Below are 17,426 nucleotides of genomic sequence, written 5' to 3'. Positions count from 1 at the left end.
CTTTGGAAAGAGACTCGATTTCACAGATGCAATTTTGGGCTTTTTAACCCTTTAAGTCATTGCTTGTATTAAATTCTTCTCTCACTCTCACACACACATGAGCCGCATTCACAATCTATTTCTCTTTCCAGCGGCGGCGATCTTACCATCTGTATCGAGGCACTGGGATGAACAGAGTCTGGGTAATTTGTCATGTCTAAAACCATACAACAACACGAGCTAAAATACAGCTTTGAAAAATAATTTATTGCTTTTTTATTTTATTTTATTTTTTAATTCACATTTTCATATGCATTATTACTTTTCATTATTTAGAGTTATTGTGAGTAATGACAAGATTAGCATCATATATATATATATATATATATATATATATATATATATATATATATATATATATATATATATTATTTTTTACATCAAATACATCTTTTTTTTTCTTCTTTTTAAAAAATTAAGGAAAGAAAAAAATGTAAACTTTAGTTTGTCATTTACATAATCAAAAGTGTGGAGTAAAGATATTTTTCTGTGGTACAACAAAATTCCTGCAAAATCATTTTATTGCTTCATGTAATAAAAAAAGAGATGAAAAAGAGGGATGAAAGTGTTTCAGAGTTAGAAAAACGAATGAGTTTGGAGCAGCAAAGTTCATCATGAGCCTAAAATGTGATTATACAATATGTTTTTGTTCTTTCGCTGAAGGCATATATAAAAACAGTATTTCTGAGAACTTTTAAATTTACATCCTTTCCAGTGATTGCTGAATAACAAATAATATAAATAGCAAAATTTGTAAGGCGCATCATGTGAGATGGCTGCCATAAATATTTTGATTAAAATACTGAGATAAATACATAAATAAGCATGATAATTCTGTGTTAGAAGAGTAATCATCTCTGTGAAAGTTTATAATCAAACAGGAACAATAACAATGATTTGTGTGCACAGGGAAATCAAATAAAAGCTTTCGATTCTTTCAAGACATAAAGGATAAAAAAATATCTCAGGGCTTTTCTTTCAATTTTTTTTTTTTACAATAGTGAACATAGACGCTATCTTACACACTGCATGTATATACGGAAAACACCGAGTTGTTAAACTTCAAAATTGGATGAAACTGGAGTTTTAAAATAAAATGAACCAAAAGAAGAAAAACCAAAAGAAAACTGAAAAATAAACTGTTGCATGCTCCCCCAAAACAAGAGCGATAAATCTCCCTCCATATTTTTACAATCAAATCACGTCATCTAAACGCCATGTAGGTTATACATCACCGTAATGACTACAGATAAACATTCTCGATTAAGAAAATTTCATCTTAAAAAGGCTGCATTTTACAGTGCATAGCTGTAACAAACAAAGAAATCTGATATGCACATCAAATAAAAATATTCGTTTTGTAAATAGGCGATTACAACCCCCCCCCACCTCTCGATAAATGTAGACAATGTTACCTTAAACATCCGAGAGATTTTCCCCAAACCCTTCTCAACAGTGTAACACCACGTCCAAACACCAGATTAAATAAAAAAGGAACAGAAAAAGCCCACAAAAATAAACTCCAAACGATAAAAACAGACTGAACGAGCTGCACTCTTCACCTCTCGAAAGTGCCGAGGTTGATGCGGCGTGTGGAGCGAACTCTGATGAAGATTCGTGTCTCTTCCAAAGTCTCTCGCAGCACACGGATCTGTGTAGTCCACTAAAGTAGTGTCCGCTACTTCACTGGCTATTCCCACAGGTAAAGTCTCTCCCCAGCGTTGCAGCAGCTAGGTTCGTGTAAACTTTGCTTGCAGATATACATATATATCCCTTCATATACGTAGAGCTTTTTCATCCACATATACTCTTTCCACTTTGATAAAGTGTAAAACGTCTTGTAGTCTTGTATTCAAAGAACAGAAACAACAGTGAGGTATTGCGAATCCCTCTCTTTGCAGCGGTGCAGCTCATTACCTTCTCAGGCTATACTGGGCCTCCTGCAACAAGCTGTCGAAATCCATGGAGTCGTACTTGCTTTTAGTGGAGGCTGGATCAAAGTCCTCAGAATGGGAATCTGGAGGAAGAGAATGGCAAATTTGAACATCTGTGGAAATCAGAGACGCTGGCCTCATTTTAAAAGGTGCTTCTGTGTGTTACTCGCTTTGCAAGAGCTGCTTCATCTGGAACCCTTGTTTCTGCCATGTGCGTGAAAAACATGCTTTGGTAAATCAATTATGTAACAAAATGTCAGAATTATGAGATAATGTCTTAATGTCACAGTTACGCATTATCTCATAATTTAGCTTTTTATAAATCTTGACTTTTTATCTCATTTAATTAATGTCAATCAACAATATTTGTCATAATTGTCATCTCAGAATTTTGACTTTTAATTGCAATTTATCTTTCGGTATGTCACAATCTTGATTTATAGCATAACTGACATTTTGTCAATTTAGACTTTTTGTCTCATAATTTACTTGTCAGATTCAATTTATTTTTATCTCATAATTTACACTTTTTTTATGCCAGAATTAAAATTATTATTATTTACTTTGTCATGTTTATTATTTTTTTATCTTAATATTTTGATATTATTATAATATAAACTTTTTATCTCATGATTATTATTTTGTATTTCCTAATCTCAGATCATCTCATAATTATGAGATTTTGTCAATTTAGACATTACATTTTGAATTTATCAATTTAGACTGTTATAACTTTTTATCTCATATTTATGATGTAGTATCTCATAATCTTGATTTATCTCATAATTATGAAATTTTGTAAATATTGACTTTCTATCTCATAATTTGTCAGAATCTTGACTTTTTTTATCTCATGATTGACTTAAGGTCAGTTTCAACATTTTATTTAAGAATTTTTTTTATCATGATTTACCAAAGCAGATTTTATTTTATATAAAAAAGTGAATTTAATGATGATGTGTACACTCACATGAATCACAAGACTTAAACATTTCTAGAAAATGGTATAAAACTTGTTCAAAACCAACAAGAACACAAAGAGCACATCTCTAAAAAACTGGCACGTGTTTCAAACCAGATTTTCATCACTGTGGGTCAGTATTATACAATATTATATTTTATACACTGAAATGCAGAGGTTGTTTAAAACTCAACAAATCAGTCTTCTAGGCCTCCGTCTCAACCTCAGGAGCAAGTTCCCGATGATGAGAACCCAACGACCATTACACATACAGTTTGATTCACATCCAGGATAACAAATACGTCTGTCTTATCTCTAGTGGCAGACAGCTTCACAAATGGTGGCCCACATGCACAGTGGCACAGTTGGAGCACGTGAGAAATGGGGATGACTGTGGCGTGCAGGAGATGCCAGTCGTGATCTAATACTATGGCTAAGGGGAGAGCGGTGTCATGCTGTGCACCTTGAAAGATGACAAATGCCCCTGCGCTCTACTCAGAACTAATGGACAGTATCCCGGAAAACAAGGAGGAAGAGGAAGAGAAAGGCAGAAGATTGAGAGGAAGGTTCTGAGGCCGCATTATTCTAGTCACTTGCCTCTTTTCCCTGCCATCCCATCTTCATCTGAACCTGTCGCTGCGCTTCAGTCTACACTCACCGCAAAACCCAGCGTCTAGTTAAAAGCCTCAAGAAAATGAAGGTCAAGCCATCCATCTGCCTCGAGGCGGGGATAGATTCCCAAAGACAATGACTCTGTTATATGGCCCTTAACCAAAGCTTCCGTGCTCACCTTTGGAGAGCGTATTATGTCCACAACCTGAATACCTTTGGCCTTAGTCTGAGCCTTTGAAATAAATGCTAATGTCCTCATTATTTGAGTGAAAGTGCTCTTGTTCCTTTCCATTGGTCTGCAGCACCATCAATGCCACTGAGACGGATCATCCCGGCGTTCCGAGCATTACACGTCCCTGACCTCACATTTTGCAGAAGCAGAGCACTGACTAAATATTGAAGTGCACGCCATTCCCCAGCATCTGTTATAACAGGGAAATGGGATCCCCGTTTTTCTGCATCTCCCCCTTCACCAACATGTAAAGGCGCCGCCCTCAGGCTTCAATTCCCTCGCCTCTTATCTCGTCCCTTCCCCCAAAACACACTTTTACCCTTTAGGTTGGGAAGATGATTGCCTATTACTGCCACAATGCTATCACAGGCATCTTGGGCAGAAAAAAGTCCCATAACATTTTACAGAGGAATTTGTCACTCAAAGATACATCAATCTGATCCAGATTTTCACCTTGTTAATCCTGGACAGAGGGCTTGGTGCATATGAAATGAAAGCATCTATCTATCTATATCTTCTCCAAGAATATATATGTTGGTCCAAAACTGCTGATCAAGTGGCATGGCTTAGAACTGGACTGAATATGGACTTGACCAGGGACGGATGAAGATGAATCTGTTTATGAATCAGTCAATTGATGCTCTTCAGCATCCCAGAGCAAGCAAAAGGAAGCCCGTTTTAGAAGAGGAACGTGCTCTCCTACCTATCCTAATTGTTTTTTACAACTCATATAAACCATCCAGAGCACCAATGCATGTACATGGATTAAGCAGAAGTACTATATAGAGAATTCCCACAATGCATCAACAATGCAACTTGATCTACGATACGAGCAGTTTTTCATTCTGTATTGAGGTGTTGGTTTTTATCTGTTGTGTCTCTAGTCAGTGTAGAAATGCAGCCCGGACTGTGTACTTACCTAAGTCTGTATAATTCGATTTACTGTACTGCTTTTGTCCACCAAGGCAGAGCTCAAAGTGAGGCTCGTTTGACCTGCACAAGGTGTGTCCATTCTCAAGGGCAGCGAGCGCATCACAAGTGTAGCGATAGGTGATGAAGCCAAAGTTATCCCTGGGTTGACAAATAGAAAATGAAGAGAGTATAGGAACAATGTGTGATTCTATCAGCTGCCATTTCAATATATAAATGCAAAATTGGAATCAATCAGGGCCAGATTTACTAAACAGGACAAATTAGTGTTATATTGTAGTCACATAAAAGCATTGATGGGATTGGAAAGTCTTCCAGGTGATCTACTCATCTACTGACAATCTGCATATTATCTTACGCTTCTCATGTGGTCGTCAAAAAGTCTTTTTTTTTTTCAAATGAAATGAATGTACTATATTTGAGATTATTTCTTTCTTTTTTCATTTTGTATATTTAAACATGTATTTTGTAAATGTAATTATATTTATAGAATAGTTATACATTTTTCATCTTCCAGCTTCCAGGAGTTTGGTCTCTTTTCAATAAAGAAGACACTTGTCGGCAGATTACTGCTGAAGTGAAAAAAAATTAAGAAAAGAAAAGTATAGTTTATTACTGAAGTTTATTATTATGAAAAATGGATAAAAAATGCACACATTTAAAGTTATGTTCCAAATTTGAGATTGAAAGAAGATATTTCATAAAATAAAAATGTCATCATTTTCGACCACAAAGAGTACAAGGACAATTTAATCCTTTCTAATCATGTCCATGATTATTATTAATAGTTTTATACATAGAATGTGCCAAAACCCTTACCAAGTTTCATAACATTCTGATCAAAGGGTTTTGCACTGGCGCAGACTGTTAGTAAATTTGGCCCTAAATATGTGACTTCTCGCTTTCTCTTATAACATAATTCTATTTGTATTCCAACACGCACTTGCACGTCCAATGAGAAGCAGTGAAGTCTGCTTTACTAATCACCATCCAATAGCCACAAGTACATCATTAACTAGATTTAGACGATTCCTTTTATGCTGAAGGAAAATACTGACTCCCTTTAACCATTTGACACATGCACACACACACACACACACACACACACACAATACACTCAGATTCAGGCCCACGGTCTTACCCGTCATGTCTCAAGTCGACTGTGCACTCCTCAATCTCGCCGAAGACTTCAAAGCGGCGTTTGAGCTCTGTGCGTGTGCTGTCGGTACGAAGACGTCCCACATACACCACTCGCATCTCCTCCTGGTCATAAAGAGAACGAGAGAGAAGAGATTAGTCTTACACAGTGCTTCTGCTTTCTTTTTTCCCACTTCCCCCTCTCCTTGACTTCTCTCAACCTCACCCCATGACTGTAATTAACATCCAGCACTGTGGGAAAGCCAAGAACAGTCAGGCAGGAGGACTCTCCTTTATCTTTTGCACTCTGTTTTGAATGTGTGTGTGTGTGGGGGGGCCTGTTTTTGTGACATATCAGGACACAATTCACAACATAACCCATGTCCCCATTTTTCAAAATGCTTATAAATCATACAGAATGAGTTTTTGAGAAAGTAAAAATGCACAAAGTTTCCTGTGAGGGTTAGGGGTAGGGTTGGTGTAGGGCCATAGAATATACAGTTTGTACAGAATAAAAACCATTACACATATGGGATGTACCCACTTTTCACAAAAACAAACATGGGAACAACATTTCATCTAATTATTTCATTTTAAATATAAATACATATTTTTTTATTATTTAAAATATCTAAAACTAATTAATAGTGACCATTTGTCCTTACAATAAATAAATAAAAAATATATAGTAAAAATAATAATCAGTTTTTTTTTTTTTTTACCAAATAATATTGTTCATACTTCTAAATGGAGAGCGTTTACACAAAGCATTAAAACAGAAATTAATTGACATGCAGTCACAGGTGTGCGTTGATCATCCATTTTAGCCACAGGCTATCATCACTTTGTTCCATTATTCAACGAAACACAAGACAGAACACATAGATTGAGAAAACGTAAAGACCCCACCAGGCTGAATACATAAAATGGAGGTATTTAATTTAGTTTGCTAATCTTGAGACAAAACACAAGCCTCAGGCCTTATAACATGGCATTATTTATTCATATGCTCATGTACCTGCCATTATGTGTGACAAAATATACTTATGATCCTCAACAATAACCAGAGGTCTCTTGTAAGTCATACATTAAATTATGATACAAATCTGTTGGCCCTCAACAGAGTCATAATTCACCCGTGTACATGTCACCGTGTCACAACAACAACAAAAACAAAAACCTACAAATTAGCCAAAACACCTGGGAGGGCTGTTTCTTTTTTGCATTTCCTCTGAAGCTCCCCTCGCGCTTCCATCATGTACAATAGGAGACAAAAGTGTTTGCTGAATTGGTGGTTTTGTTGCTGACAGCTGATAAATGCGGTGAGGTTTTAAAGATGACACCCTGAGACTAGCGCTTCATATGAAGCTCTCACATCCTTTGCCCCCCCGAAACCTCTTCTGACAGCTCAGCCGCCGCTGCTGGTAATTGTCTCGCTGCCGCAGAACACGGAGAAAAGAGAAAAAAATGGAGGAAAAAATGTACGCTGGGGCCGAGTCATGCGTGCATTATTTGACGTGTGCATTTATCAGTGAACTGAGTTGGAAAGCCGTCTCATTTCACAGTCTGGTCAGGCACAGCGAGAGAGAACAAAACTGATATTCCATCTCAGAGAACTGCATCTCAAATATGTAAGTGTTTGAAATGAAACTGCTCATTTTGAGTCCAAGTATTAACATACCTTTGAATTTGGGGGGGTTCTTATTTCAACTTTTCCCTTGTCTGTTCAAAAGTATTTAGCCCATGGTGTGATTAATGTTATCCGGAAAATTCCACGGAGATGTTAAAAATACACAATTGGGAGATAAAGAGGAAACACGTGTAGCCTGAAAGATTCAGAGCGCTGTCTTTGCATGAGTTCACTTTTTGAGCGAGAGAGAGAGAGAGAGAAAGAGAGAGAGAGAGAAAGAGAGCACTGGGATGGCTGTGTGCTTCAAGCTTTCTGTAGGCAAACACAGTGATGGAGGCAGAGAAAGCCTGAGAGAAGGATAACGTCTGTGCTAATCTACGATTCCTGCCAGCAGGAGAGAGACCACAACTGAAAAACACCTCCAAGCGTAATAGGGCTTTCTTTAAGCATGGGCATGTTTGGTCCTGTGGACTTTTAGAAAATCAACAGCTTTAAAACACACTCTCATTAGTTTGCTAAATTTTCTACTAATAATGTTCAAAAGTGGGCAGACTTCTGTAAAAATGTAAAATAAATAATAATAATAAATATTTTAAAAAATGCATTCTTTTAATATGAAACATTTTAAACCCAGTGTCATTTCCTTTCGTGATTATCATTCTGGGACAGAAATAACAATTTGTTCTTTTTTTTTTTTTTTTGGTATAATTTGCCAAAATTACATCTTGAAAATGCACAAAATAATTATTTTTTATTAGTTATTTAACTGCTGTTCAGATTACCTTGTTTTAATTAAAAAAATAAATACATATTATCAATGTTTTTGAATATATATTTGACAATACTTTAGATTAGGGAGCACTTTTCTTGATTAATTAGTTGCTTATTAGCATGTATTTTTACTAGCATATTTATTAGTACTTAATCTTTATTAGTACTTAATGCCTTATTCTGCAAAACAATATTCGGGAGCACTTTATTTTACAGTCCTGTTCCCCATGTACATACTATGTACTACTTATAGTAATTACAATAACTATGTAATAACTAGGTAATAACCCTGAACCTACCCCTAAACCTACCCCTAACCCTACACTGAAAGTAAACTATAAGTACATGTAAGTACACGTACTGTAAAATAAAGTGCAACCCAATATTCTAAGGGACAGTTTTACTAACTGCTTGCGCCCACATAAACTGTCTTTTTGTGTTAAAATTGTATTGTCAGGATTTACTAAAGACGGAGTGTAAAATTAGCACTGATAAGATGTGGACACAGTTATTTTTGCACCTGACCTTACTGAATATAAATTTCTAGGCGTTTCCCTTTCAGACTAAAATGTTTTAGAATGAGAATATTCAAATGAATCATGCAATGTGTTTTATTAATGTTTGCGCTCATCAGATTACTTGCATTTGCACCATTATTTAATGCCCAAAAAGGCTGAAATTATTGTTGCTAGGAAGAGGCACTACAGACAACAGTGAACTAGTGGTAGAAGGGAGAGGAATTTTTCCACATGCATTAATTTATTTGGAATGACAGAAGAACACATTATCTGAACATATAATTTGCTAAGTTATTTTTAATTTGCTTCAGGAAATAAAAGATGATTTGGAACCTTCAACTAGGAGTCATGCAATACCAGGTATATCAAAACTTCTAGCAAACCTTAATTTTTTTGGCTGCCAGTATTGATTTGGTTGGTCGATATGCAAATGAGATGTTGCGTCTGTGTTCTTTAATTTGTGCATTGTTATTAAATCACCTGCAGAAATTTCCCCTCCCATCTGCGCTGTTCTAGAATTGCGATCTTGCGCTAATTTGACCTGTTTAGAAAACTGGCCTATTAGCCCTAAAGGGATAGTTCACCCAAAATGAACATTCTGTCATCATTGACTTTCCCTCAACTTGTTCCAAATCTGTATAAATGTTCTACTGAACACAAATAAAGATATTTCAAAGAATGCTGTCAATGTAACAAATTAGGACTATTTGTTACCACCATTCTTTTAAATAGAAACTCAAAATGTCAATTTATGCATGAACTATTCATTTGTCCCTACCCTATACCTAAATGTAACAACTATTTTATTATCAATACACAGCCAATTCAGAGTTTATTGAGGGACAACTCTGATAGTAAATATGTGTTCCCTTATCTAAAGTGTTACCAAACATTTTTTTTAGATAGAAAATCTGAGTTTTATATGCCCTTTATATAACAAACCAGTGGCTCTTTTCATAGTTTAAGCCTGCAAGCTTTAATAAAAAAAAAAGAAAAAACAGCCCCAGGGATAAAAATGTGTCCGTTGTTGAAGAAACGTTCGATAACTAAACCAAGTATAGGTGAGTGAACTTACTATTGCTTTTTGGCGTTGTCTCTCCCTCTGTTCAGCCCTCTCACATTCCCGTTTCTCATAGTCACGTCGGTACTCTTCCCGTTTCAGACGCTCGTGCTGGTATTCCTCATAGCTGTCATACCTGCAGTTGAAAAGAAAAAAAAATCATGTCAAGTAATTTCTAAACACAGAACTACTAGAAAAAAGAAAAGAAAAAAAAAAACACTGATTATCTGTAGTATCTAAATTGTTTCTCCAAGATGAGATTAGAGAGCAGATGGAGATACTTGTTTAGGTCTCCTGCTTCTCAGATATTTTTTTTTCTGAGGAAAAAGTCCCAATTAATATTAAGTGTCTCCTATAGAGTTTCTGAAAATATCTTAAAAATGTCACAGACAGCAATTCTACTAATAAAAGTGATTCAGTGGGAAATCTTTCACAAACGAAATAATCTCAGCTACGAGTTCCAAAAAGGTCTTCGGTTTTTATTTTTTCCAAAGGAACTGTAAAAGAAACGTAATTGAAACATAACTGAGAACTCCATTAAGTCTTCTGAGCTGTGAAAGAGCAACCACTGAGCAATAAAACTTTTCACACATAGATGTATTGTTTGCTGTTTTGCTCAATTGGCCTTGGGAATCAGCTCGCTCAGAGCAGACTGCTTTCCATTCTTCTTAGCGTGGAAGACAAACAAACACATTAATAAGATGTCTCATTACATCGCAAAAGGTTACAGCTCCCAATGGCGGGACTCTTAAGGGAATATGGCAGAAATTTGGCAGCTGTGTCTGTCAGCACAACTTCACATGCCATTACTTTTTGCTTAGTTTGAACTTAACATCCAAAAAGTGCAACTTTTTCTAAAGCCATTTGCAAAAGAGGCAACATGGTGTAAAAGCACAATATGAGCGGACTAAAGCACAATCAGGGAAAAGGTGTAGGTGGGAGGTAGCGGGTCCCTAATGCAAGCTGCTCTTGCCAACGAAAGCTTCATTATAAAAGTTTGAAAACTTAAAGCGTTGAAATGATGTATCATCATAACTCATCATATCAATTAGACAGAGTCAGCAAGTGACTTGCCTCCTATGCATAAGGACAGAAGTATTGCAGACACAGTATATAATCTTGCAGCACTTCTTTAAGTCTGTCTCATTGACAGGTCTATAATATCAACATATATGAATTTTTCTAGCGCAAGTGTCACATAATACATGCACAGTATATTAAAGAAGAGTAACAAATGGAAAACTATTTGCTATGTGCAAACACTCACCTGGGTCTCCGGGCAAAAATACAATGAGCCTGGGACTGAGGGCTTCTATAAATCCTGGGAATAAAAGTGCTATCGCCCAAATTGTGAGGAGACCTACGTACAAGCAGAAAGACAACAACATTCTTAGAAAAATGCAAAGCCAAGCCTGAACACTGAACATAGTCTTTAATTCTAAAGAATCAAAGGCAATTAAAATGCATGTAATATTTAAAAATACAGACATAAGCTAAAAAATGGAAATGAAGAATAAAACATGGAATAAAAAGGGGGAAAATTATGCTGATGTGGATATCAAACAGGGGTATAAAATTTGAGAAATAATCTATATTTTGGTTTTAGAGTCTCCTTCATCAGTACAATCGTTATGTATCTCAAAAGGAGGCACAGTAAAGGTTGTCTTTCTGGCATGCTGTCTGGATGTAACCCACTTTAAATTGTCCACGACTTTACTCACTGGGCATTTCTTTCATCTCGCGGGGATGGAGCGGGCAATGCTGTCGAGCAAAACAACAGCTGCTACTAAAAACAACAGAGCCCCATCAAAGAGCACTGGTGAGATATTAATCTAAAATTCAAGCTAAAAGAATGAAGGTCCGTTGAGGAAACAATGTGAGACTTCCATAAGTCTCTCAAGTTTCTCAAGTGGCAAAAGCTTGTTTGCCCAAGAAATTACTCTGCTGGCCTCTATTTGTCATCCGCGCTGTTTGCAAATGATGGGAGATGAAAAACTTCAAAATTAAACTAAAAATTTCTCTGAATATGTTTCTGCGTTTTATAAAAAGTACCACTATAATAGAGGGTGAATGTCTGAAGTTTGGAATGGCTCATTTGGTGTAACAGCAAGTATGTAGATGAGCAATTTTACACCTAAGATATTGTTTATCTTTCAAGCTCATTTTATCTTATGTCTCTCAAAACCAATGCTTACTGTCTGTTGAATGTAATTTTTCTCTGGTTGTGCAAAATAAGCCATAACAACTTCAGTGGACATGCTGTGAGACCCAGACTTGTGTTTCATCGCAATAGCAGCCACAGAAAGATGTTTACCTTTTTTACAGCCCCTCCTGCTGAGGCACGTGGATTCATGTCCAAAAAGATAGCTGGATAAATGTGTTTCTGAGACAGTTGGAAGGCTCATGCCAGAACTTACCAAGAGGGAGAACGGGTGTCGGGAGACTCGGAGCGGGAGTATGGAGACCTGGAGCGGGATCTGCGTCTGTGGTGAGATGAGGAATGGGAGCGGGAGATGGAGCGTGGCCAGCGGTGGTGCTGTGGGGAGAGTTGAGTGGAAGGAGGTGAGACGGAGCTCCATGAGAATGAACTGCTGGAAGGGGAGCTGGAGGGTGACCCTTCGAGGAGCAGCTCGAGTGGAGAACCTTCTCCCAAGTAGAGCAGGCGCTCCCGGCCTACCTCCAGGTCATCAAAGTCAGGCAGACCCGGGTGTATGTAGTCATCGAGAAGACCAGGGTACTCGTCCCCAGAGTCACTTTCCTCGAGAGGCTGGATGCCCCTCTGCTCTCCCACTACCCCGCTATAGAAGGCTTGTTGAGGCTTTCCAAAGTGCTTGTTGAGTTCTTTGCGGATTTCCTGGTCCCTAAGTAGTTTCCTGCCAGCAGAACTGTCATCTGTTGATGTTTTGGAGCCCAAAGAGGAGTCGCGGTCCTGTCTGTGAGCATCCGTGTCCGGACAAGCCTCCTGAGATTTGGAGGAAAGGCCCTGAAGCTGCCTGGCCAGGGAGAAAGAAGAAGGGGAGGCGGAAGACAATGAAGATGTAGAAATAGAGGAGGTCGGCATGTTTGAGTCTTTACATTCCACATGCCGGCCGTCCATTGGCCCAGTTACCGCTGCAGCTATGGTGGTACTGTCTCGTTTTGTGCTTGTAGACTGGCAATAGTCGTGATCGCCAAAGACGCGGGGCATGGGCCGCTTGCCCCGACGCTCCTCCAAAACCCCTGGGCGCATTGTAGAGGAGGCCTTGCTCAACTGGGCATACAGCTCAGTCTGCTCTGGGCCCTTCCGAATAGAGCCACTGGTTGGCTGAGGGCAAGAGCCCCCATTGCTCAGCCTGGGCCTTTTGCTTGTCAGGGCCGAGGGAGAGCATGAAGACAGCTTGTTTTTGAGTGATACTTTGAAAGGGATCTCTTGACTGGCTTTGTGAGGAGGCGTGGTAGGTGGTGTCAGACCTGGAGGGAAGAAGAGACAACAGATTTACCAAACAAGATCGCTCTCGTTCCTTAACAGTGATCGGTCTGTCTCTAAGTGATTGAACGAGCACACTCTTGAGTCTGATTAACATATTCCCTTTCACTTAGACCTAATCCTTATCTGCATTTTATTGCAACCCTGACAGATTTATGCAAACTCAGATTGCACCATGATACAGACAGAGCTACTCAATTAAACTTCCTCCAGTCCTAATTCATTAGAAAGTTACCAGTCAGATCTTATAATAGTACTGGTGCTTCAGACAGATGCAGGAATGCTGTACTCTTTGGACTATGATGAAAGCACAGTGATGTGGGAGCTGTTATCATTCTCTTCATCTTTGCCACCTTTTCTCCTCATGTACCCCCAGCCATCTTGACAGATTTATGTGCCCACAGATGGCATTTATATGGGAAGTCTTGAGATGTGCTGCTTTATGGCATGGTTAATGCACTTGCACAAACAACCGGAGGTAGTTCCTCTTCATTTTCCTCTACTTCTCCCTCTCTCTTTCTATTTCGACATCTCTCAGATTTCTGCTTTCCTGATCCAGTCACACATTACGACACATTACCTGTCGATAATTATTTTTATTTTAAAATTACAGTCATTTTTGGAATATCTTTGAGGACCACTTCCTTTTACAACCATACCCTGAAACTGATATATATCCTGATATATGTATGTATGTCCACACTTTTTGATAGAATGCTCCCCTTAAAAAGTATCTCTCTTTTTCTTTATTAATCTGCCTCAATCACTAAATTAAATGGATACAGTACTGCAGCGGGCACACGCCTGATACGGCATACAAAACAACTGTGGCCATGACTAAATTTATCATTATGCCAGTGCAATGAGCTATGAAAAGAAAGCATGCACTGCCAAAGGAACTTCTGCTGCACCAATCAAACACCATCTGGGCATACAATGCACACAGGGTCATAAACCAAGGACCATTATTGCCTTTACATTACATTACATAAATTACATTACATAGCATTACATAAATATGCTCTGTTTAGTCAAAGGCAGGCATGATGAATACACATGGATACAAACACAAATCATACTGTATACCGGTGGGTTCTCTCATCTGTTTCTGGCAGGGTGTGAATTACACAGGTACCTCTGAACGAATTATTATTTAAAGCTTACAGAACTGATCCCCATGGTAATCTTAAAACGCCATGCAAGGAGTGTAACACAGACTGACCTAGGTGTCATATGATACCATAATTAAAGGAACCCCCGCTCAAGTTAATCTATTAGAGGGATGGGGATTAGGGAATGGTATTAAATCTGGCACTTTCATAGTGCTGGCTATTCCGAAGGTGTCAAGGTGTTTTGCTCTGCAGTGAAATGTCTGGGCATTTTCTAATTCAACAGCACGATAAAAATGGCTTCTCGCACTACTGTCATGATGGCACAAACCCCAATGGAAATATATTTTATGACTTCAGAGTTCCATCTGGCTTTACAGTTACCTGCAATTAGTTAATCTAGTATGATCGTCGGTAAAGACTGACGAAGAAAGGGAATCAAGAAATTGAATAGCTTGTAGAAGTCATAAAATTCCTTCAAACGTGTAGCTTCACTAAACTGCTATAATATATTCAACATTTGAGTAAAAACACCAAACATGGAGTTCCACTGTACCCTCGGGCTAGGTCAAATCTGTATACTGAGGGCCATTACCTTGTAGTAAATTAATACCAAATGGCCCATTCACCAAGACACATTGTGAGAGGGAAAGGGCAGCCATTTTGTTTTTATTGACCTGGAATGATTAATCTCTGCAAGGGGGATTCAGAAATAATTACCTGCATGATTTATGCTGAGAGAAAGAAAGCGAGAAAGGGGAGAACTGCTGAAGAGCTGTGTTTCAGCCCCAGCTGACATCTACTTCGTCTGGATTTAATTACTTTAGGTCAACACCAATGTGTTAAAATCTATCTATCTATCTATCTATCTATCTATCTATCTATCTATCTATCTATCTATCTATCTATCTATCTATCTATCTATCTATCTATCTATCTATCTATCTATCTATCTATCTATCTATCTTAGTGAAAAATAAATAAACTTAATTGACTATATATATATATATATATATATATATATATATATATATATATATATATATATATATATATATATATATATATATATATATTTAATGATAAGTGTACTAAAAATAGATTGACACTCTAAACTAAAACTAAATATACACTCTAAATGTAGTTGTTTCATGCTTTCATCTAGCAGATAATTCTATACATTTTACATTGTGTTTAAATGTTTACATTTGGGGAAGAATGATATATATATATTAACATATATATATATATATATATATATATATATATATATATATATATATATATATATATATATATATATACATACATAAAATGCTTTGGCTCAATTTCACAAATGAGCCCTTGTCATAAATAGCAGAATAAACATAGGAAATTACCTTAATGTCTCTAATCAAATTGCCAGACAGTCTGAAAAACAAGGATCCAGATAATATCGGCAAAACCAAATTGCATGGCGAAGCCAATTAAAACAATAATAATGCCACAACAATTTATCTCTGATGTATTGAAGCAGCGAGCTGCCCAGTCAAAAAGCGTTAGAGTCTAAATTAGAAAGTGAGAATATCAACTCTTCAAAGGGGAAGAGAGAAACTTTGCAATAAATCAGCCAAAGAATGAAAAAAAGTAATCAATGAATGATCCATGTTCCATCAGTTTACTTTGAACATTTCACTTTAATTAAACTATCAAAGTAGGCTTGTAGGAGACTTTTACCTTTGCTAAAGAACTGTTATCTCTACTAGTGAAGCATAAAAAAAAAAAAAAACACCCAGCAAGATATTTCAGGCTAACAACCAGACTAATGGAGGAAAGGGGGGGGGCTTTTTGTATTTATTTGTATTTTTTATTCCCTATTGTGTTTTTTGTTCTGTTGATGTCATTATGCTTCTGTCACGAAAACAAATTCCTCGTATGTGTGAACATACCTGGCAATAAAGCTCATTCTGATTCTGATTCTGAATCTTTTGCACTATTCATCTGTCTGTTTTAGGTAAAAAAATATTTTATTTTCTTGGTTATGAGCAAAAACTCCGTGTTTGTTTACCTGGGGTTCCACAGATCTCCACACTCAATGTGCGTTCAATGGTTTTGTTCTCAAACGAAGATCCCTTGTGGTCACTGTAACACAAGAGAAAAAAAAAATTATAATAATAAAAAAATGTATATATATATTTATATAAATGAGAACATGGATGGAGTGCTAGAAGTGTTTGTGTGAGCTTTCAAATGGAAATGAAATTAACAAAATGCCTCATCACTGTTGTTGTTGTTTTTTTAGTTCAGGTTTTTTTCTGCTCTACAAAAGTTGTGTAAAAACTCTCTCACTTACTTTGGAGACTCTGGGGTCAAAGGAAGTGGCAAGATGGTTGGTTTGGCTGCAGAACACAAAGGAGCATGGGTAATTAATTTACCAGTTCACACTGTACCCAAGATATTTCAGGTCCACATCTACATCTAATATCTTAGACTTAATCAGTGACAGCAATGATGTTGCAAATCCAACCCTGCGCTGAAAGGCCAGATGAGTCTCCAGCCAGCCAGAAATTTTGGGTAAAACCAATATTTGGACTAACTTGACCCCATAGTTTTTGTCTTTATCTGTCTGTACTTTGTGAGGCAGGATGGAGTGATGGCATGTGTTCAGTTTCGCAGCCCATCATACAAGGTCCACCACATTCCAACAGTCAGAATGAGTAGAAAACGTAAAAAATACAGACTATGACATGAAAAAAGAATGGCACATGTTGCATACTGCTACTAAAATTAACAAGAAGATGTTTTGCATGCAATTGAAAGCAAAGCAGAGGAAGAAAGAAGAGTCAAGGAAGCATGTGCAGTTGCCTGAGGCTGCGACCATCTCCAACTGTAGCTAGGGAGTATCTCTCAGTTAGATAGCTATATTACGGCAGCCTGAGAAATAAGCTTTTCAGCACAGATCTAAGTTTCAAATTGGCCGACGTGATAGTTTAAAGTGTTGAAGGCGTTCCCCGTTTTACATTTATAATTAATCTACAGACAAAGGTT

General features: G+C 37.3%; 1 protein-coding gene across 4 annotated transcripts in view; it reads right to left on the bottom strand.

Moving 5' to 3' along the window:
• Window positions 1-542: 542 nt before the first annotated feature.
• Window positions 543-17,426, bottom strand: part of ppargc1a (peroxisome proliferator-activated receptor gamma, coactivator 1 alpha) — a 38,852-nt gene continuing 21,968 nt past the window's right edge. For 3 of the 4 annotated variants that reach the window (XM_026268327.1, XM_026268326.1, XM_026268329.1), the window contains exons 6-13: window positions 16,732-16,777; window positions 16,447-16,520; window positions 12,242-13,274; window positions 11,092-11,184; window positions 9,840-9,960; window positions 5,850-5,971; window positions 4,698-4,849; window positions 543-2,056 (exon numbers count right to left, since the gene is read on the bottom strand). In XM_026268327.1, coding sequence (XP_026124112.1) covers window positions 1,953-2,056; window positions 4,698-4,849; window positions 5,850-5,971; window positions 9,840-9,960; window positions 11,092-11,184; window positions 12,242-13,274; window positions 16,447-16,520; window positions 16,732-16,777 — 1,745 coding nt within the window. In that variant the 3' untranslated portion in view covers window positions 543-1,952. The remainder of the gene's footprint in view (window positions 2,057-4,697; window positions 4,850-5,849; window positions 5,972-9,839; window positions 9,961-11,091; window positions 11,185-12,241; window positions 13,275-16,446; window positions 16,521-16,731; window positions 16,778-17,426) is intronic. The other variant, XM_026268328.1, reaches the window with a different exon arrangement.

The sequence above is a fragment of the Carassius auratus genome, chromosome 7, assembly GCF_003368295.1.
Source record: "Carassius auratus strain Wakin chromosome 7, ASM336829v1, whole genome shotgun sequence".
NCBI classification, from domain to species: domain Eukaryota; kingdom Metazoa; phylum Chordata; class Actinopteri; order Cypriniformes; family Cyprinidae; genus Carassius; species Carassius auratus.
The sequence above is the reverse complement of the archived record's forward strand: the minus strand, read 5'-3'. Positions and strand labels throughout refer to the sequence as shown.